This window comes from Acanthochromis polyacanthus, chromosome 5 (genome assembly GCF_021347895.1).
Source record: "Acanthochromis polyacanthus isolate Apoly-LR-REF ecotype Palm Island chromosome 5, KAUST_Apoly_ChrSc, whole genome shotgun sequence".
Lineage (NCBI taxonomy): Eukaryota > Metazoa > Chordata > Actinopteri > Pomacentridae > Acanthochromis > Acanthochromis polyacanthus.
The window spans coordinates 27,212,129-27,234,667 of NC_067117.1; the positions used below are offsets into that span (position 1 = coordinate 27,212,129).

At 39.6% G+C, this 22,539-nt stretch overlaps 1 protein-coding gene across 1 annotated transcript; it reads right to left on the bottom strand.

Annotated features, from left to right (window-relative positions):
• Positions 1-1,777: 1,777 nt before the first annotated feature.
• Positions 1,778-21,596, bottom strand: acad9 (acyl-CoA dehydrogenase family, member 9). The gene is made up of 18 exons (XM_051948495.1): positions 21,323-21,596; positions 19,064-19,157; positions 18,846-18,947; positions 15,547-15,653; positions 15,313-15,413; positions 13,175-13,253; positions 12,893-13,064; positions 12,730-12,803; positions 12,564-12,639; positions 12,397-12,467; positions 12,193-12,312; positions 11,977-12,105; positions 8,050-8,129; positions 7,363-7,489; positions 6,319-6,396; positions 4,951-5,079; positions 3,516-3,588; positions 1,778-3,207 (listed from the first exon to the last, which is right to left on the bottom strand). The coding sequence occupies exons 1-18, from the start codon at positions 21,503-21,505 to the stop codon at positions 3,107-3,109; spliced, it is 1,896 nt and encodes a 631-aa protein (XP_051804455.1). The 5' UTR covers positions 21,506-21,596; the 3' UTR covers positions 1,778-3,106.
• Positions 21,597-22,539: the final 943 nt, after the last annotated feature.

Here is a 22,539-nt window from a genome sequence, read left to right on the forward strand (position 1 = left end):
CGACCCCATCGTTGTCTCATAAACTCACTATACACGAGTTACAAACAACAGCTGTGATGTGAATTCAGCGATATTTCTATGTAAAAAGATCACTTAGAGGGGAAATCAGAGGTGATAGAAAGTCATGGTCTCAGTCATTCACAGCTATGTAAGCTGGAGTGTAGCAGCAATGAGTTAAAACAGGTGGTTAAATAGTCAGGAAGAAGTAAAGCACTTTAAGCTGAAAAAATAATGTTGAGATGCATAGGACTTTGTTGTAATTTGCATATAATTTTATAAAAAGGGTCAATATGGAACTTTTACATTTGAAATGTGTCAGTGTCTGTGCCCCAGTGTCTATAAACCATCAGTGTATGCAGTTTTTAGGCCTATTTTTTCAATGCACTCGATTTTGTTTGTTTCTTGGTTTTTTTCCCTATATTGTCGTGATTGTGTTTAGAGTTGACTGTGATAACCAAGAGTTGCGTGTTTTTTTTTTTGTTGCAACCTTTTCCTCAGCTGTCTGATGTACGGAGTCCCTCTGGTGACATGGTAAAAAAATAAATCAATTGTGGCCACAAAATAGGTATAACATGCGCACAAATTCTAATATCATTCCTGGACAGCTGGGTAAGCAAAATGAGTGTCCTGATATGTGTGCAGGGCTGCAGCTCCTACAGACACAAATGAGTTTACAGCTACATATTAGCACAACAAAACAAGGTGTAGTAACAGGATGAGGATAAAAAGTTTGTAAATCGGGTGACACGTGAGCAGATGGGCTACCCATTGCAAGGAAGTATCAAACAGGCCTAAATAAAAAATAACTGCCTAAATGCGTGATATGTACTAGAACAGCGAAGAAAAGACACTCCCCTTAGGAACATCACGCAGGTCCAGGGCCATTTTTACAGGTAGTAGAGACGGTGCGCTTAATTTGCTTACCCAGCTGTCCAGGAATGACATTAATAGTATTAGTATTTCATGCACACGTACCTAATTCGTGGCCACAAATTAGTATTTCGTGCGCACGTTATAGCTATATTACGGCCAGAATTTTTATTTATTTTTTTTAACCATTTCACCAGAGGGGCTTTGTAGCTATTAACTTGGGTGACGACAAACCAGAGGAAAAGGAAACCCTGCAAAGACTGTATAGCCTCAGGGACCGTTTACACGAGGACCATCTTAACAGAAAATGCAAAAGTGGCGTCTTGTCATTTCACGTTTAGACGAGCGGTTTTGAAGGAAATCTGCGTATATACGGTGACTCTATAGTGTGTGGAATTCGATTGGATATGCATGCCAGGCAGCTGGGTGGCGCTGTGATAAAACTCTGCCATGTCTACGCGCATGCGTACTATCTCCCTTTTCGGATCTCCGCCGCGGTAAATGTTCATGAATGGAATCTGTACAGATTCTGTACATTTGTTGGTACGACTCCTGTAGTGTACATAGAGCTGCCAGAGTTGGTTGAAGGTACGAAGGATGGAAATAATCACACATCTTTGTTTACTTCCTTGTACCGGCCGGCAAACCAAAGCACCGGCGCATGTATGTGACGTAATCGCGTACGCGACGTGGTCAGATCTTGGCAAAGTTTTGCGTTTTGCTGTTTAGACGAGCGTTTTCAACTTTTCCACTCTGGAGGCCGGTTTCAAATTTTTGCGTTTTTAAGCCCCCAAAACGCCGTCCTCTTATAAACGATAGGGTGTTTTGTTGAAATATTTTGACGTTTTTACCTGCAAGCGTCCTCGTGTAAACGGCCCCTCAGAAACAAAAAAATGCTACTTGTGAGTGTAATTTACAGCTTTTATTTTCAAAAAGTCAACACTCAATAGATACTAGAGAAAACACTAAAGAGGTTCCTGTGGTCAATAGTAGTTAGAAAGCGGCATTCTTTTGTGTACAAGCAAACTGTCTTGTTTCTGACATACAAGGAGTTGGTTTGCTTTCCAAAGGTCTGCATTTAATATGAAGACACAAACATCAGCTGTGCAGCTTTCAAGGAATACTGCAGCAGCTAGAACTAGGGCTGGGCGATAAATCAAATTTGATTAATTCGCGTTTTTAAAACCTGACGATTGAAAATTTGCCAAATCGCAAAATCGAGGCGAGCTTAAATATATAACAATACAGATTCTTCTTCTGCCTTTCACGATTTGTGCACTGGCGTTTGCTTCTACCTCTCATCTCCTTATGGGCGGCATAGCTCTGTGGGTAGAGTGGCCGTCTCGCAACCGGAGGGTTGCGGTTCGATCCCCCGGCCCGTCATGCTCATGTCGAGGTGTCCCTGAGCAAGACACCTAATCCCTAATTGCTCCTGATGGGTCGTGGTTAGCACCTTGCATGGCAGCTCCCACCATCAGTGTGTGAATGTGTGTGTGAATGGGTGAATGTGATGTATCATGTAAAGCGCTTTGTCCATTTACCTTCTGCCAAAACAGTCATACCCCCGTCATGGCGGACAGAACGGCAGACGAAGAGTTGGTCGTGAGAAAAGGGCCTCATGTTACATTGATTATATGGAAGTGGTTCGGCTTTGACGAGACTGACACAGAGCAAACTACAGTCATGTGCGAGGTCTGCAAAAGTACGAAGAGTAGCAGCACAACTAACCTCTTTCAGCACCTCCGGCAGAGGCATCCTAAAGAATGGGAAAAGTGCTCGCAGCTACGGGAGTGCGATATGGCTAGCACTAGCCATAGCAAACAGACCACAAAGAAACAACAAAAATTGATTAAAATCATGATCGTCCAAGATGACTTTAAAAAAAAAAAAAGATTTTATTTTTTGGCCATATCGCCCAGCCCTAGCTAGAACCCACAAAAACTGTACCTTCTTCATCAAATAAGCTCATTTAATTGAGTATCTGTGCAATAGCTTATGATATCTCTAAAGTTAATAGAGCACTTCAGATAGAACTGCATGTGGTTTCATCAGAGAAGCCTGCTGTCCAGTGATTGCAGGTGTCCTCTCTGGAGAATACAGTTATTAGAATACAGCCATTAACACAAATCTCTGAATGTATTAATTTAATGGAGAAATAATGCCAAACAAAGTAATAAGTGGGACTCGTTGTTCAATGTGAATACAGTAGACAGTATTACGATCACAGGGGGAGCGCTCAGTATGTTCTTTCAAGAGGGTGAGAGCAGATGTAGGCTCTGTTGTCCAGGACCTCCTTGGCGATCTTCTTGATGTTGGCATCGTTGTTCTCCGGAGAGTCTGGAACACATTGAAATGCGAATTACAAAACAAGCCGCTTTCATTCGTTAAACACAACATTCTCATCTGTCTGGATCATGTCACCAGTTAAACTCTGGATTACATATAGGTCGTTAAAGAAAAAAAAATGTGCACAGTGTGAAAATGAAAAGCAGCAGGGGGTTGGAGTGTTGGTATGCGGGGTTTGGTGGGGAAATTCCGCAACACATGCAAGTCTTTTGTACTAAGATGCTGTAAAAGAAAAAAAAAAGAAGAAAAAAGCAAAGAGCACGGGGCTGTTCTCAATTACCATTTTGTGTTGTACTTACGTTTTTGCAACTGAACCATCCAGTAATTGTTCTTGAAGAAAACTTCGCTGCAGAATGTGTTTGCAAGCAGCACCTAGAAACACAACCTGAATGAATCCAGCTGGAAGACAACTGCTAAGATTTGCTGCTTCTTTCTTTTTTATGCAAGATCACCACGACAAATTCCTGGAAACATTACGCACACTTCCATTAATCAAGTACAAAATGGTCAGATTACCACTGTCCTGCTCATGATTAAAAAAATATTAGGATGAAAGTTTTTATAAACAGTGAAAACAAACAGGATGAAAGCTTCATAACTGGTAGATCGCTTTATGCATCCTGACAATTTATGCCTGTAGCTACAGATGAGAGGAACACTGGAGGAGGAGCACATGGCTGTCCATCTGAAACACAGAGGAGGGTTACAAGAGGGGATAATACGAAGCATTCGCTGCCTTCTTTAATGTCTTTCTCTGGAGGTTTTGTTTTGCTCTACATCCCTGTTTCTGATTACACACAAGCCTGTCAGACAGTTAGCGTTAGCACTCTGCCATCCAGAGTCCTTCACCTGAATCTGCTCCGATACAAACTCCCATCGAGAAAAGAGCAGCAGAGCATTTGCTGCCATAAAACTGTGAAGTGAAAATAATGAAAGTGGCTACTGATTTGAGTTAACAAGTCTGCACATGCTAATAAAAGGCCTAATTAAACAAACATGCAAAAAAGGAGAAAACAAAATGAGCATGTTGTGACATGCTGCAGCTTTAATCTCTTTCATGAGGCTCCAACTCGCTGCAGTGAGTTTAAACAGCCAAACCAAATTAAAAACAATAACAACGCGTCATTTAATAAGTCTGATAATTACACCGAGTTGAATTAAGATGCTCTCTGGATTATTAAACACAGCTTGACTTGCTGTTAGATCCTCATTGATCTTGTCTCCACGTCATGGACAATTTATTATTATAACAATCAATGACATCACTGTTGCTGCTCGGTACGTAAATATGTGCAATCTTCTAGTTTTGGAGAAGCTCATCTGGACCCGATGCTGCAGATAATTACTAAACTTGGAAGGAAGACTCCTCACACAGTGTGACTTGCTGTTAGATCTTAACCTGGGCTGACCACGTCTCCGTGGCAGGGATCAGTTATAATTAAACAGTTTATGAGGTTACCAACGAATACTGGTGCCAAAATGTGGGAAAAAAACAAAACCTTCCTCTAATGACTCCACACAAGTCAAAAAACATTGCTTGTCCATTACTGTGACTTAGTGCAGTTTAGACTTGTACTATGTTGAGTGATACAAAAATGTTACAAGGTCTAATGCTGTACTGCACAGAAGACTTTTCTGATGTCTTTTTATTTCTATTCATGGTTGTGCTGTTTCTAAAAGTGTAGGAGTTTTTATTGCAGAGAAAAAAAGTGTATTTGTGTGTCATGTACATACCTCGTGGTCGTGATTCCTGAGGCCGATGCTGATGGAGCGGCTGGCTCTAGAAAGGACGGCTGTCATGGCGTAGAGGTGGATCAGCACGTCTGCTACTCTCTTCAGGACGAGCTGTTCGTCCACTATGGTCTGACATCAAAATAAGGACGCTTCAATTTTCAGTCATTTACAGCCTCAGAAACAGTTCAAGTAGAGGAAAGTTGATTCTCCTGTAGTTTCTGCAATCCGATGAGGGAAAGTAATTGTGACTCGATGAGGGAATTATTTTACTGTAAACCTCAACCCCTTTTTTCTCGTGGCTGACTCAAATTTGTGAAATAGACTGAGCACGATTTGGTCAAGTGTTTTCTAGGCCTCTTCTAGTATGTATGACACAGGAAACAATCCCTCTTCAGTTTTTCTTCCTCACATAGTTTAAGTCTTGATTCCCAGAGCAACAAATGCAAAAGCAGTATTGATCAATTCTGGTTAAATTGAATTCTTTTTTTCTGATTTATGGCACTGTAACTGTGTCATAATGCACATAATCCATTTTTTGGTTCAATCTACTTCTAGACATGGCTGTGCTGTGTACATAGAGGTGCAGGACTTTATATTGCAGTAAAAATGAGTCTACAGTAAGATAAAGAAATGCCTAGAAATTGCAGAGGGTTATTTAAATGTTGATGTTTACACAAAAAATATTTAAATAAAATATTTATATACCTTAACATAGACTAATCAGTCCAGTGGTGAGAGAGTACCTAAACACTAAGCTATCACTTGTTGAGGACACACATGAACATTATGTGGTAAGTTTATCAATCACTGCATTCATTCAACCCATAATTATGTCTAACACAACTTGTAGCTTCACATGTCAGTACCTGAACTCTACCACCAGGGGATCTGCTTCCTCCAATCGGCTCATCTGTCTTTATTTCCCTAAATTATCTCAGAATCTCTGCTTTGATCTTTCAGTGGAAAACACAGCAACTTACAGGTTCTGCTGACCATTAAACGGAAAGTGCCAATGACTTTGACTTATCCAGTGTGAACTTAGATGTTCAACGTTTTGGCAAATGATTGAATCAGTGTGATGAAACCCTCTGGAGACTTTCCTCCTTCACCGGATCAAAACAGAGCCAAATGATACAGGAAGTGAGGATTTGGAAAGCTCAGTCGTTTTGGTTTATAGCTTCTTTGGGAAAGCTTTGATTACAAAAGTACAGGAAAAAGAGAACGCTATGGAGCAGCTGTGCAACAGACGAACATCCCTTGTCATTGCCAAACAACTCGTACATTCAGCCATTTCAGACCAACGGGAAATTGTTCATTAGAATTGGAAACATTTGAGCAGCGGCTCTTCCAGCGTCAATCAGATGTTACCTTTCCGTATCTGTACAGCAGGCTCTCCACAGTCGATCCAAAAAGGTTCACATTCTGCTCCAACTTCTTAGCACTGTCCTGTAAACAGAAACAGAAACCTGCTGAGCCTCGAAACAGTCGAAACAGGGCTACTAGTAATCCCAAAGACTTCCAGACACCTCAGTTGATTTTTCAGATCATATTTGACATCCAAGTACAAATAGCTGATGTTTATTAGGTAAAAAAAACTGTTTTTAAATCCAGCTGTTAACATGTATGTTACATTCTGATGATCTCTTCATTTTATTCAATAATCTCTAGACACTTGCAGCTCTCGGTACTGCAGCTGATACAACATCAAACCTAGACAGGATCAATGCACAGTATTCTATTCAGGCTATAAAAACATCTCTACATAACGATTAGCACTCATACTGACAGAATACTTACTCTACTTACTCTCAACATATTAAATTAATAATATGTTATCGTTCCCCCAATTAGTTTTTAGTGTTTTAGAAATAAGACGACATGGTCATCAATATCCCCCGCCACATGTGATGTCTATGAGTCTATATCCAAAATAGAGATCAAGGGCCATAACTCCGTTAAATATTATCGCACAGGTCTCATTTTCGAACTTGATCAAGGTGTCCATGGTGTGAAGCTACACACTAAATTTCGTAATCCTAGCTGTAATAGTTTCCGAGAAAAGCTGTCCCCTTCATGTCGGACGGACGGACGGAGGCCAAACCTATATCCCCCTTTTCCACTTTGTGGAGGCGGGGGCTAACAAAAACTGGAAGTGAGTTGAAAGTGTAAGTCAGAGGTGTCAAACATATGGTCAAAAAACGGTCCGCCAGAGGGTCCATATCCGCAGCATGACTTTGCAAAGTGTCAAAATTACAGAGAAGACTTCAACTGCAAATTTGTAAACACAAAGATCTCCTTATGTGGAAAAGTCACTCAAAGGAACTCGAGTGAAATCCCCAAAACCAAATTGTATACTCCGTAGAACCCTGTTAATAGAAGGACATTTCACATTTTAATTATTCAGGTTCTTACTGCCAAGCTCGGATGCACGACTCCGTCTTTCCCCGTCAGGCCGAGGTCCACTGAACCTCCGAGTGACATCCTCAGTTTCTTGCCGACCATGCCCATAGCCATCACTATATTCCCTTTCTTCATCTCTCTGGAGACAGAGCAGAGAAAGGCTGAGAGAGCTGAAACTGGCCAAAGACCCCGCTAGTAGTTTTCTAGGAATTACAGAACAATGTGAAGACTATTTACATCGAAGCAAATCAGTGAAGTGACGCAGCTGTAAGTCTAAAGAAACACCAAATTCAAAGATGCAGCAATCAATATTTTTACCTCAACATGGAATATATGATGACGTGGGTTGCTCCACCATCTCAGGGTTTGTTCAGAGTACTGAATTATTAGTTTGTCCTGCGTTCATTTCAGGTACATGTAGGAGAGCATTCACTGAGGTAAAATAAGCCTCATATGTTGTATAAACCAAACCTACTACCTGGTCACCAAACAGCTGACAGAGTCGGCTAGTGAGCAGTCAAACAGTCTGATATTTTTCTCAGGAGTTGGCTGAGGATTAAACAGCCATAAGGAGAGTAAAAATGGGCCCTAACATTGATGTGTATGCTGAATAGGCAACACAGTGATTACCACTATCATAATAATGAATGAATCAAACATTTTTGGAATACATTTATATTCACAGCTTCATATCCTTACTTTATTTTCCCTGTGAGGACTTTGCCAGCGTACTGCATCCCAGTGAGCGCGATGTACATCCGCAGGATTTCATTGGTTCCCTGTAAAACAGAAAGGAGCCTTAATCATACATGTGGTAAAACAACATGTATGCGGTGATGCAGCCCATGAAAAACACAAAAGCAGCTGTGTGTTGAGAGTGTGTACTGTGGCAAAAAGGGAACCAGGCTACATTAAATTAGCATGTTTGATAATTCTCTATCAATATATGCATAAATGTTTCTCTAAAATCCAAAAACACATTGAATAAGAACTGTTTATATATATATATATCACTAAGTTCTTGACCATGTTTGTTACGTTTTTGACTCTGGATTCTATTTCATTTTCTCATCAGTCTACACATATACTTCACTGATCGCTCAGCAAAAACTGGATTTTGGAGTGCTGTTGACTCGTTGAAAATAAAAATCTCCCATTTACATAAGTACCTATTCCTGTAACTTATAATAATAATAATAATCTCAATTCTAACTTTATTTATGTAGCACCATTTAAAAACAGAGTGTACAAAGGACAGCCTGTCCAAACCGAAAAAGAAAGACCAGAGAAGGAAAACTAGAAAATAAGAATTAAACATGGTAAAAGATTTTCAGAATTATTTAATACAGCAATGGAAAATATAATAATAAAGGAACCAAAATGGACATATGCAAGTAAGGAAAAAGAACAAGTGGAATGAAATACAATAGAAGGTAAAACCATAAATGCCAAACAACAGTCTAATAATAATGGTAATAATAGTTACAGTAAATAAAATAAATTCACAAATAAAGAAATGGTACAAGATAGCAACATGAACAAATAAAATAAATAAAACAAAAACATCAATTAGATGATAACAAATAGACACATCACATAAAAGCAAGCCTATAAAAATGGGTTTTAAGAAGTGATTTAAGATACAAACTCCTCAGGCTGATTGTCCCAAAGCCAAGGCTGTAATTAGTACTTGTACAGTTGATCCTACAAGCTTGGTAACCTTCATTTTGGAAGTTTTTTTCTTGAGTTCTGGACACTGGCTGGGTCACTAAGGCTTTCTCACTGTTGCTGCTTCTGTTATGTGTTTTCTTGGTGGCATGCTTTGGTCCTGTTGAAATATTAATCAGCTTGATATCCTAAACTCTCTGGTAAAAGTCTTCATTTGGGATTGCTTTGTGTTTTCCTGAATGCATTTTTCTCTCTATCCTCGCTAACCTGTGAGTCTCTGTTGCAGAATAATATCAAACATCATGACACGGTTGGCCGTTGATGCTCAGCGCCTTGGTTTCATCAGACCAGATGATTTTGCTTCTTTCAGGCGGAGTCGTTCAGGTGCCTTTTGTTAAACTCCCAGCAGGCTGTCATTTGACTTTTAGTGACGAATGGCTTCCATCTGGCCACAGTACTACAAAGGCCTGACTGGTAGAGTGTTGGACCAATAGATGTCCTTCTGGAAGGTTCTGCCATCTCCACAAAGGAACTCTGGATCGCATTAATAGTGACCATTCGATTGTTGGTCACCTGTCAGAACAAAGCCTTTGCCTCATCGGATGACGGAGTATAAAATTCTTCCAATAAAGTAAATGTCTTTCCTAATGATGCCCAGTGAATTTAATTACTCCAATTACACAGTAAAAGCACATCAAAGACAACTGATAGCAGCAGGATGAGCCACAGCTCAACTGATAACGTCATAACAAAGGGTCTAAATCAGTGGAGCCTCCAGTCTGAAAGGTCAAGTCTATTCAATGAAACCCTCCACTTTCAGTGAATGCAACTATAGTGTTTGAGTGCAAGTGAACGCACCATTAAATTACTGCAACAGCTTTGTGTAGCCGCAGCCAGTCAGCTGTGTGGCCCATTAAACATCAGAGTGTGCAAAAAAACAAACAGTTATTGGAGGCGCACACACAAACCTTAAAATGTTAACAGCGGCTAAAGGTCAGTTTGTTGCTCCCAGCTGTTTGTAGACTTTTTTTTTTTTTTTTTTTTTTTAATAACTGCAGCATCAGACAGCAGCAGCAGCATCCATGAGTGTACTGACACAACACAGTGGATAATGCCATTAATCACCTGATCCCCGTCATGGAGACAGGATGGATCAGAGGTAACTGTATTTTTATTTACATCAGCTAGGTGAGCTGCTACACATTGTCAGAGAGTTTAAAAATTACAGTTAAATCATTTGTAACAGCTGAACTTTGAGCTCACAGTTAGATATTACTTTACTGTCAAAGTCTGATATATTCACTAAAGTCAAAATATTTTTCTGTTGTATCAAAGTATTTCTTCCTGTTGCACAACGGGATATTGGCAGGATTCTGTCCATAGATGTGTTAGCAAAAAAAACTCTAATCATTAATAAATGGCTACAATGAAAACACTCTGCTTTATAAATAGAGCTTAGGTTGCTGTAGATTGATAGCTTAGCATCACACATGGACAGAGTTTTTAGTGATCATCCTAATAATTAAGCATTAACTGCACCTGTATTAGTCTATGCACAGCAGAGGATTAATGACATTAACTGTAGAACCCAACATATGCCATTTTTTAAACTCTCATATTGACACAGATGTCAACTAGTCCTTAATCTACAACAGCAAAATAGAACTCCTGAAATAGGTAACCCAAAGATTAGCAGTGGTTCCATCTGGCCACCACTATAAGTACCTTCTGAAGGCTCCACTAGTGCTCATGTAAATTAATTAGTATTATTTGAGTTGTTTTTTCTTTGTATTTTAATGAATTAAGAAAACATTTTCAAATCTGACACTGCTTTGTGACAATCAGAAAAAAAAACTAAATCAAATGTAAGGATATGAAATATAAAGAGGTGCCTAAGACTTTAAAGTGGCTACAAACTTTGCAAATGCACTGTATGTTAAAATTTGTTCCTGTATGAATTAATCTGAACTGAAATGGCATCTTCCAGAAAGGAGCTTTGATTCCAAAGTCAATTGTGCCACCTGCTGGACACTTACAGAACTGACGAATAAACAAACCAACAACAGCACTACTGTATACATTTATGGTTGTTGCTAGAGGTACGGACCCGTACCCATAGCCTATGGCCTACGGATACGGCACTTTCCATTTGCCAATCAGATATGCGAGATCTGGTCACGTGACTCCCGGTAGACGCTAGCGGTACGCACCTGTAACATCGGTACTACAGGTACGGACCCTAAACCTAACCCTAACCTTAACCTTTGCTTACCTTTCAACAGTTTGCAGTGGTTAGCAGCTTCTTGACTCGCAAGACTCGCGTACGGTCCGTATCTGTCTGGCAAATGGAAAGTGCCGTATCCGTAGGACACAGGCTACGGGTACAGGTCCGTATCTGTAGACACTACCTATATTTATACCCCACAATTTCAGAAATAACGAATTTTAAATTCCCAACCACAAGATTTGCTCCCATTTCTCATCTTACCTAATGGACAGAGCCTTGTTGTGGAAAATTAAAAAAAAAAAAAAATTCCAATTACCTTGAAGTGTTTCCTTTTGAGTTTTTGGCCTTAAAATAACACTGATGTTAATGTCCGATTAAAATTCATATTCAGTCTTTTTACATAAACAACATAGTTTGTACAACTTCAAGACTATAAAGTGATGTGATTTAGTCTGACTGCACTATTTTTGTATCTGCAAAAATACAATAAAACAGAGATAAACCCTGAATGACAGGACAATGACATCAAAAACTCCTCACTTTCAAGGAAAAGCAAAACTAAAGCATTGCGGTTATAAACTTAATGTGTGGGATTTTTTTATTTTCATTAAGTCAGACCTGTTTTTGCTCTATTAAAAAAAACAACAGAATCACTAAGATGTAAAATGATTGTAATGGTAATGTAAACTCTTATTGTTCTAATTTTAGTGACAGAATAGTTATCACTGTACCTCAAAAATGGGCAGGATGCGACAGTCCCTGACGTAGCGCTCAAAGGGATAGTTCTTGGTATAACCGAGACCTCCGAGCACCTGAAGAGCTTCGCTGACACAAATCCAGCCTCCTTCTGAGCTGAACACCTGCACAGGAGATAGAAAACACACCATCAGGCATTTTGTTTTATACTGGCTTTATACAAACAAAGTCAAATGACAAAGCAGTCCAACCTTGACCATGGCGGCCTCTAGAGAACAGTCTGGTAGCCCTGGTTTGTCCATCATCCCTGCTGTCAGGTACGCCATGCTCTCCATCACAAAGGCATTAAGGGCCATCATTGCAAACTTCTCCTACAGTCACAGAACAAACACACTTTTTAAATAATTTCTCACAACTAAAAGGCGGCACTTGATTCCACTCAGGGAGAACCGTACCTGAATCATTCCGAATTCACTTAAGCTTTTATTAAACTGCTTCCTGCTTGCAGCGTACTCTGAGGTCAATTCTATGGAGACAGAGAAGATTAAACTCAAGAAATCTTATAACATGCACAAGTAGAAGCTCCTACTATTTAAAAAACAAAACAAAAAAATGTTTCTACCGATTAGCTTTTTGATCATTCCAGCAGAGGAGCTGCCCATACTGAACCTCCCCGAGTTTAGGATGTTCATGGCAATCTGTCCAACACAAAGCAGGAGTTTACAGATATAGTAAATAAAAAAACAAACAAAAAAAACAACAGAGTGTTGAGTTAACGTTAAACTGACCTTAAATCCACCTCCTACTTCTCCTATTACATTCTCCACTGGCACCGGGACATTGTCAAAGGACACCTCACAAGCTAAAAAAGTCCAGAAAAGTCAGTACGCATGACACGAAAACAGCAGAAATTGGACCAAAACCACTCCCAAGTGTTTATAAAAGGCTTACTGTTGGAACCCCTGATGCCCAGTTTGTCCTCAGGCTTGCCGCTGGTGACTCCTCCAAAAGCCCTCTCCACAATAAAAGCAGAAATCTTGTCTTTCTTCTCGCCGTCTACGTCCACTTCAGTCCTTGCAAACACTGTCATGATGTCTGCCATCCCCCCGTTTGAGATCCAAATCTGAAAACAAATCATGAAGACATTCAGATCTTTATTAAGTCTGGGTTAAAATGTATAATGTGAGAGTTTTACAGCGCAAATTTAAAGGCCAGATTTGTTGTTCTTCTCACCTTGGAGCCGTTAAGCAGGTAACGCTTTCCATCTTCAGACAGGGTCGCACGGGTCTGAATGGAGGCTGCATCACTTCCACTAGAACGAGCAAACTGAGTGTAAGTGAAGCAAATCCAACCAGATAGTGACACAAAATGCAGATGCCACCACTTCTTATTTCTGTTTGATTAGAAGGGATCCCAACAGCAGTAATGGGCATGAGCTTAACGTAGTTACCGCAACACTGAGGCTACACTGAACATTAAACGTATGCTACACCTGCAGCACGTGTACGGTTTCATTTTGAGCTTTAATACTAGGACTGTTGGGCGTTTTGTTTTTTGGATCCAGCAGCTACATGAAACTTTAAGTATTTCTCTGAGTTTGTGTCATATGCACAAGTTGACAGAGTACTTATCTTTAATTGTAGCAACTGTATTACATATTATACACTATATTAAAGGAGGATATTTTGTATTTATATTGCAATGAGCCATGCAAGGTAATTCCCATGTAATGTAAAATGGCGTGTAAAGCTGGACTGACAATGAAGTTCATCCAAGTACAAGTCAGTAGACTCTGTACAGGATAAAGTTACTAAAGCCCTTCTCAGATATGCACTTTTTTCAGTTATTTATACACCAACTAAAAGTATTAACTTCATGTCTAAATGAGCAACACCTTGGACATTTTTTTGTAAAAGTTGAAATGGATATCTTACTAGGTCGAACCAAGCAACAGTCCATTATCATTTTCAGCCCCACACAAGTCTAAACTGCACGCCATTGCATTAACAGAAAGGCACACACAAGCGCTGTACTTGTGTGAAGCGATTTACAGAAGGCTTTATCAACGATTTCAGTCCTAGTCTTTGTCCACAAAGAGCACAAAAATACACAATTTGCTACCAAAATCACAAAACGTCACCCTGTCCTCTGCATCCTCTTCTATCACACCAACTACCTTCCTGTCCTCTTTCACTGCATCCATAAACCTCCTCTTTGGTCTTCCTCTAGGCCTCCTGCCTGGCAGTGGGAAACTCAGCATCCTTCTACCAATATATTCACTCTCTCTCCTCTGGACATGTCCGAACCATCCCACTCTGGCCTCTCTGACTTTATCTCCAAAGCCTCTAACATGTGCTGTCCCTCTGATGTACTCATTCCTGATCCTATCCATCCTGGTCACTCCCACAGAGAACCTCAACGTTTTAATCTCTGCTACCTTCAGTGCTGCCTCCTGTCTTTTCTCCGTGCCACTGTCTCTAAACCACACAACATCGCTGCTCATACCAACACTTTGTACACCTTTCCTTTCAATCTTGCTGATACTCATCACATCTGACACTTCTTTCCACCCGTTCCAAACTGCTTGCACACACTATTAAGATGCTTTACCAGTAATAAGTGTAATCTGAGAAACCATTAACAGGAACTGAAATTTAGTTTGTTGCTTCCAGCTGTTTGTAGGGGTTTTTCCTTAACTACCTCTCAGCATTTTTTTTTTTTATATCTGCAACATCAGACAGCACTGGGATCTATATAAGCATCTTTAAAGCAAAAAAAAAATTGACTGACACATGCGGAACAACACTGCCAGCATTTTCAATAGCTGCTTATAATTACACATTATCCCTGACATGGAGACAGAATCAGTCCAGGTCAGAAACACAAAGTCACACACAGACTCCAGATAAATGAGTCTGCATTTATCTGGAGGAGATCCAGATCCTGTTCTATACAAAGTTATCATTTCCTGAATAAAGGTAGTTAAATTTACCAAAAATATAGACACATTATGATTAATTTCTGATTAAAGTGTAAATGTAGTGCTGCAAAAGCTGCTCTGCAAACCAAGCATATAAATGACATCTTCAGTGTGGGAGAATGAGACTCTGAAAATAAGTAGCTAAAATCTGTACTATTCTTTGGTGCCAACTGATTCCAAACAAACTTGAAGAAAAAGATGACAAAGACAAAAACATATGTTCAAACCAAAGGGTTTTACCTTAATAAAAACCCTTATTTGTGTTAATCAGAACACCTGCTTGTGTGCTTAGAAGTGAGCAGACTGTTCAAAACTCTCATGTCTGAGCATAAATGCAGCTGTAGAGAGGGACATGGTAAATGAGCTGTAGATGAGGTTTCGGTGTCCTTACCTTCCAGGCTCTGTCAGACAGAAAGCTGCGATGTGTTCTCCAGAGGACAGCTTTGGCAGATACTTCTGCTTCTGGGCTTCATTCCCTGCAATCAGAATCCCCTAAAACCCCAGACAGCTGTTAGCAAATCACCTCGAAAACCTCATTCAGAGTGAGCACACCATGCCCCGTTTTCATGACTAAAACAGACGTTTCATGTAAAACCGTGTTATGACATTACTAATTCATTCTCACCTTCAGTCCAATGGCTTGATGTGCGGCCAGCGTCACGGCAATGGAGCCGTCTAATGAGATGATCTCAGCCAGTCGGGCATACATCGTGTTGGACAGTCCGAGACCCCCTGGGAATAAAGAAAAGAATTATGCTTTGTTACGGCCTCTCTAAAATGAACAAATCAAGGCTCAAACAAACAAAGATACCGGCAACATATTAACTGGACACAGGCACTGCAGGTGAACTGGTGAAGGAAAAATGTCAAACTTTATTTACCAATAAGTGAACTAATCAGGGTGGAAATAATGGTGAACGGAAAAGGGCTGTAGCTGCTGGCCAAAAGAAACCAAAGAGGGGTGGTGAACGTGGCTAACCCCACAATGGGCCCTCGGACCAGTCACCATCCCTAATTAAACTGCCTAACCAAAAGTAACTGCTGTGAAAGGAAAACTGGACTACCAGCAACTCCAGCCAAACTACAAACCCAATTCCAATGAAGTTGGGATGTTGTGTTAAACATAAATAAAAACAGAATACAATGACTTGCAAATCATGTTCAACCTATTTTTAACTGAATACACTTCAAAGACAAGATATTTAATGTTCAAACTGATAAACTTTGTTTTTAGCAAATAATCATTAACTCAGAATTTTATGGCTGCAACACGTTCCAAAAAAGCTGGGACAGGGTCATGTTTACCACTGTTACACCGCCTTTCCTTTTAACAACAACGTTTGGGAACTGAGGACACTAATTGTTGAACCTTTGTAGGTGGAATTCTTTCCCATTCTTGCTTGATGTGCAGCTTCAGCTGTTCAACAGTCCGGGGTCTCCGTTGTCGTATTTTACGCTTCATAATGCGCCACACATTTTCAATGGGAGACAGGTCTGGACTGCAGGCAGGCCAGTCTTACTACGAAGCCAAGCTGTTGTAACACGTGCAGAACGTGGTTTGGCTTTGTCTTGCTGAAATAAGCAGGGGCGTCCTTGAAAAAGACGTTGCTTGGATGGCAGCATATGTTTCTCCAAAACCTGCATGTACCTTTCAGCATTAACGGTGCCGTCACAGATGTGTAAGTTACTCATGCCATTGGCACTAAGACAGCCCCATACCATCACAGACGCTGGCTTTTGAACTTTGCGTCCATAACAGTCCGGATGGTTCTTTTCCTTTTTGGCCCGGAGGACACGACGTCCACAATTTCCAAAAACAATTTGAAACATGGACTCGTCAGACCACAGAACACTTTTCCACTTTGCATCAGTCCATCTTAGATGAGCTCGGGCCCAGAGAAGCCGGCGGCGTTTCTAGGTGTTGTTGATAAATGGTTTTTGCTTTGCATAGTAGAGTTTTAAGTTGCACTTACGGATGTAACACTGAACTGTATTTACTGACAGTGGTTTTCTGAAGTGTTCCTGAGCCCATGTGGTGATGTCCTTTACACATTGATGTCGGTTTTTGATGCAGTGCCGCCTGAGAGATCGAAGGTCACGGGCATTCAGTGTTGGTTTTCGGCCTTGCCGCTTACATGCAGCGATTTCTCCAGATTCTATGAACCTTTTGATGATATTATGGACCGTAGATGAAATCCCTAAATTCCTTGCAATTGTACGTTGAGGAACATTGTCCTTAAACTGATTGACTATTATCTCATGCACTTGTTCACAAAGAGGTGAACCTCACCCCATCTTTGCTTGTGAATGACTGAGCAATTCAGGGAAGCCCCTTTTACACCCAAGCATGGCACCCACCTGTTCCCAATTAGCCTGTTCACCTGTGGGATGTCCCAAACAGGTGTTTGATGAGCATTCCTCAACTTTCTCAGTCTTTTTTGCCACCTGTCCCAGCTTTTTTGGAACATGTTGTAGCCATAAACTTCTACATTAATGATTACTTGCTAAAAACAATGAAGTTTATCAGTTTGAACATTAAATATCTTGTCTTTGTAGTGTATTCAATTAAATATAGGTTGAACATGATTTGCAAATGATTGTATTCTGTTTTTATTTATGTTTAATACAACGTCCCAACTTCATTGGAACTGGGTTTGTAAAACAACAAAATCCAGCAATTTAAACATGCATGGGGGAAGAATGCATCAAATCCCTGAAATGAAAAAAAACCATGGTTACTCACCAAAAGGAAAGTTTGCAAACACACAAAAGAAAACCCACACGTGTTTGTCCAGGGAGGACATGTGGCTTTGTGGTGCTCATGCCTCTGCTCTGACTGCCGCTCTCTCCTGCCTCCCTAAATACCCTCCTCCTCCCTTAGTGCTAACAGCACTCAGGTGTGCTGCAGCTGCACAGATAAAGAGGGGAGGGAGATCAGAGAGAGGCAGCAGCCAGCCACACGTAACATGCTTGTTGTCAGAAAAAAGGACTAATTGTGGATTTCCTTCTTGCATGGATGGTAGTGTGAGAGACTCTAGTGATGTTTAGGGAAACACCTTGGTGCTCCATGCATAGCTCATGTTGTATCATTTTAAATGTATAGATTCTCCTAAAAAGTGCTCTTAAAGACACATAATACCACATAATATTGTAAGATAATAATACTTCACAAATATATAGGCACAAATGCACTTAGTTACGGTTAAGGAAAGTTTCAGAAACTGGATACAATCAGCATTACTCCTGCTCTATCCCACCAAAAACACAACAACAAAAACCCACAGTTTTTACGTGAATTATTGTAAACGTTTGTTTTCAAGTCTGACCAATTATAAACTGAGAAATGAGCCACTGGAAGGAGCATATTTCTAACTGTCCGTGGCTCTCACTGGACCAAGGTTATTTCAAAAACAGTGAAATACGGAGCTTTAATGTCAGATTTCCTGAAGTTCAAACCGGATGATTTTTTTCTACATGGATTACTTTCTGAGTGGAGTATTTTAATCATCAATATCACAGTCCATCATGTTCTTTTAATTATGGGAAGTCGAGATTGTAATTGTGATTAATATTTCATTTACTGTGCAGCTCTGCAAATGACGCTGCTTTTCTTTTCTTTTTTAAAACTAAATTGTACTTCTTAGTGTTTCTCTTCACTAACTTTGCTCTGCACTTCTGAAGTCTGCATGTAAATATATAAAACTAAGTAAATTATGTTCTATCAGACAAACTTCTCTTGTAGATTGTTCAAAGAAAACCACTGTGTTTCAGTTAATTTGCCAAACTACATATTGCCCATTCTGCAGTGTGACTACTGCATATGTGCACATTGTTAAAATGGTATATGGAGGAGCCCTAACTAGCAGCCTTTGAAGGGACTCTACACACAAACTCATCCAACAATCCAGGACACAATCATCTCACCGTACTCCTCAGGAACCATGATTCCAAACAGGCCCAGCTCCTTCAGTCCATTGAGAGTCTCTGGAGGGATTTTGGCGTCTCTGTCAATCTTTGCTGAATCAACTGTAAAAAAAAAAAAAAAAAAAACAGCAACAACAACAAAACAGTCAAATCATCAAATGACTCAGAAGGAACAAAATCTAAAGTCATTTTTCACGTGTACGTATGTCCTCTCTCACCGTCCTCAGTGAAGAATCTTTCCACCGGGGCAACAAGCTGGTTAATCTCCTCCAATTCTTCATTTCCAATTTCTGGATAAGGGAAGACCTCAGCCTGGAGGACAAAACAGGCTATTTTAAGTCTGTGCAGCAGCTCAGCTGTTTGCTTGCAGAAAAGCATTTAGGTTCAGGTTGCTACGTTACATCACAGTGACACGTGAGAAGATGGAAATAATCATGAAGCTACCTCTGCTGTGCCACCCGAGTAAATGTTAAATAAGGGACATATAGAAATAGATCAACATATAAGCCAAATATAATGATGGTAAATAATCAGAATACGTGAAGACGTGTGAAAACTGTCCAGAACAACTTTGATATGATTATTCTGTGAGTCCCCTGCCTATTGTTACTTTTGATAGAAGACAATCTGCAGGACACGATGTTCAGGTCACAAGACAGACCTAAAACAAAGATTGTTTGGGGTTTTATTGTGAAGTCAAGGCTGATCACTCATGATGTGGTGATGCAGCACATGAACATAATTTGCTTATGGTGCATGTTTGGCAGGGTAAAGTATTGTTTTTCAGTTAATGTATTCTGTTTTAATGTTCAGCTTCTCTGGAGACCAGTTTGGTTTGTTTGCTCTTTCTGCACAGTGTACAAAATCGCTACAAGTTTACCAAAGATCACTGACTGCCCATTTTGTTCTCAAGCATGTAGAATAATATAGAATCATTCAGCAGCGCAGTGGTCAGAGAAATTCTCCACCACAGAAGACAGCATGGACCCTGCTGCTATGTGATGCTACAACTGTTTATTAAAGTCAAAGTAAAGCAGCCGGCATTCCACATTTGTTCAATCAGTGCGACACAGTGTCTGAAAGCAGGCGTCAAGAGCTGAGTACAAGCTTGTCATGCCTGCTATGATACTGCCCTTCCACCCTGGACACAAGCAGTCTGATTCTCCCTCTGGTAGGAGTCTGTGATCCATCAGCAGCAGAGCATCACATCACATCACATCAGAGGAAGAGCTTCTTCCAAACAGCAGCCGGCTTCGTCAACAAGCCCAGAGACCCTCGGTCTGACTGCTCCTCTTCCCCCTGACCTCCAAACCATGACCCTGAGCATACACTGATTTAGCTGAGCAACAACCCTGGATCTACTAAGACCCAACCAGTCCTCTGCATGCTTATTATTTTTTACTGTTGTACTGTATTTATATTTTTTAAATACTCCTGCACCAGTAGCATCAGTTGTTTCCCCCTTGCACCTGAATGTAGTTCGTCTACCAGCATGATTTGCACCTCATATCCCTTATTTTTATTACATGCGAGAGCTACTGGATACTTTGAATTTTCCCAGAAGAGGATGAATAATCTATCTATCTATCTATCTATCTATCTATCTATCTATCTATCTATCTAATTTAATATGATACATTAACACACAGCTTATAAAATATTATTTTTTATTATTATTCCAGTTCCATGTGTAATATTTCATAATCGTGTGAAACATTTCACTTTCACTTGGAACTTTTTAATTATATGTGCAGCATAGTCAATATATGCAATACTTTTTTCATTTAATTTTTCAGCTGTAATATAATATTTACTTTAATTTTTGTTCATTATTTTGTGCGATATTACTTAATACCTCTGTATAATTGCCTGCATTACTTTTTACTATTCTACATGTATTTAGCTCACCTATTCCAGTAATTTCAGCATTGTATACTATTTATATCTTATTGCTTTTTAGGCACAGCATTTCTTAAGTTATGTCACAGTTAGTTTTTCTCTGGCACAAGAACTTCCTTCAGGTTTAACAAAATTCAATTTTACCTTATTATCATTCTGCACATTTCAAGTTGTTGGTCAAATATCTGTAGAACTGCAGCTCTTCCATAACATTTTTATTATTTTTACAATAGCTTTGATTTGTTAAATTTGTTCTAAATTTTAGTCTTACTAACACTTACTGATTGTTTGACTTCCAGCCTTTGCTTTTATTTTAAATCCTTCTTTAATTATTTACTTTTACTCTGTTATGCCATCAAACATTATATCAAATTCCTGCATGCGTCTGATTAATTTGCAGTTACTGTGATTAAGGTCCTGACAGGCAGGTGGGGGTAGTGTGAGGACGACTGGTCGCAGATGGATTTAGTTTGCTTCACATTTAGGTAACATATGGACAGTAAACGGTCCTTTCAACACTAGCTTACTCTAAACTGAAGCTAAAACCACTCTGTTTACTTTCTTTTCAGCTACTTTACCTTGTTCACCTGGCCGAGGAACAAATCCTTGGCATACGCGAGGTTTCTGGAGTGAATTTTAAAAGACCTCCGCAGCTGAAGAAGGGTCGCTTCTCTCCCGACATGCCTCACACGAGCCGCTAGAAGCCGCTTTCCGACTCCAAAACTTCTAGACAAAACAAATAATCTATTTACATTTATCATTCTTCTGGCAAAACTCTCCACTTCTTGCCGAACCTGTTTGCGTTACAACACAACCAGGAGACCTTTCACCTGTTTTTGTCGCCGGCTGATGACGTACCACAGCACAAGAACTCGAGATGCTCTCACAGTCGCTCGTAAACGATACGTTTACAAATATGAGTGATTCTACTCTTAAAATAAAATATGGTTGTCACAGCTGTAGTGGAAAATACAGTTATTGATGTGCATGCACTCGGAGTTTAATGAGATCATATATAAAAATCTCTCAGTTTTCACCAAAAAGACTGAGTTATATTGTTTGTTGATAGATTTTCACCATACACCATAGCATATAGAAATGCATTTTTTTAAATCTGAAAGACATGCAGCTTAGTCAGACCATATTTACATAATAAAACTAATAATATACATATGAAAAATTATTTTAATGTTTCTATTATATTTTTTTGGGATCACTGTGCTGTTTTGATATTTCTGATTACACTTGAACACAACACACCGGTGCTGCCAGGCCTCCACTAGATGGTGCAACGTCCAAAGGAACTACAACGATAATCAGGCAAAATAAAGAGCTTGGCCACAGCGATTGAGAAGTAAGTTTGTTTGTTTGTTTGTTTGTTTGTTTGTTTGTTTGTTTATTTATTCATAACAGGTGCAATAAATTCAGACAAATTTCAGCCATCCACAAACACTATTAAAAACTAATAAAAACTATTATTATTGTTGTTGTTGTTTCTGATGATGGTGATGATGATGAGAATAATAATAATAATAACAATAATAAAGTATAAAATCTGCTCCAGACATTATACAAACAGATTAATCTCTTCACTCACAGGTCAGACACTCTGGGCTTATTTTGCTCCATATTGTACAATAATAACTACTTCTCTGCATTCTCTTCATTACACTTTATACTTCGATTTCTGCTTTCTTAGTACAATGTATATTTTTATGTTTTATGCTTATCCTTTTCTACTTATGTTTATATTTTAAGACATATTTCGACTCATGTTCATCTTTTATTTTTTGGC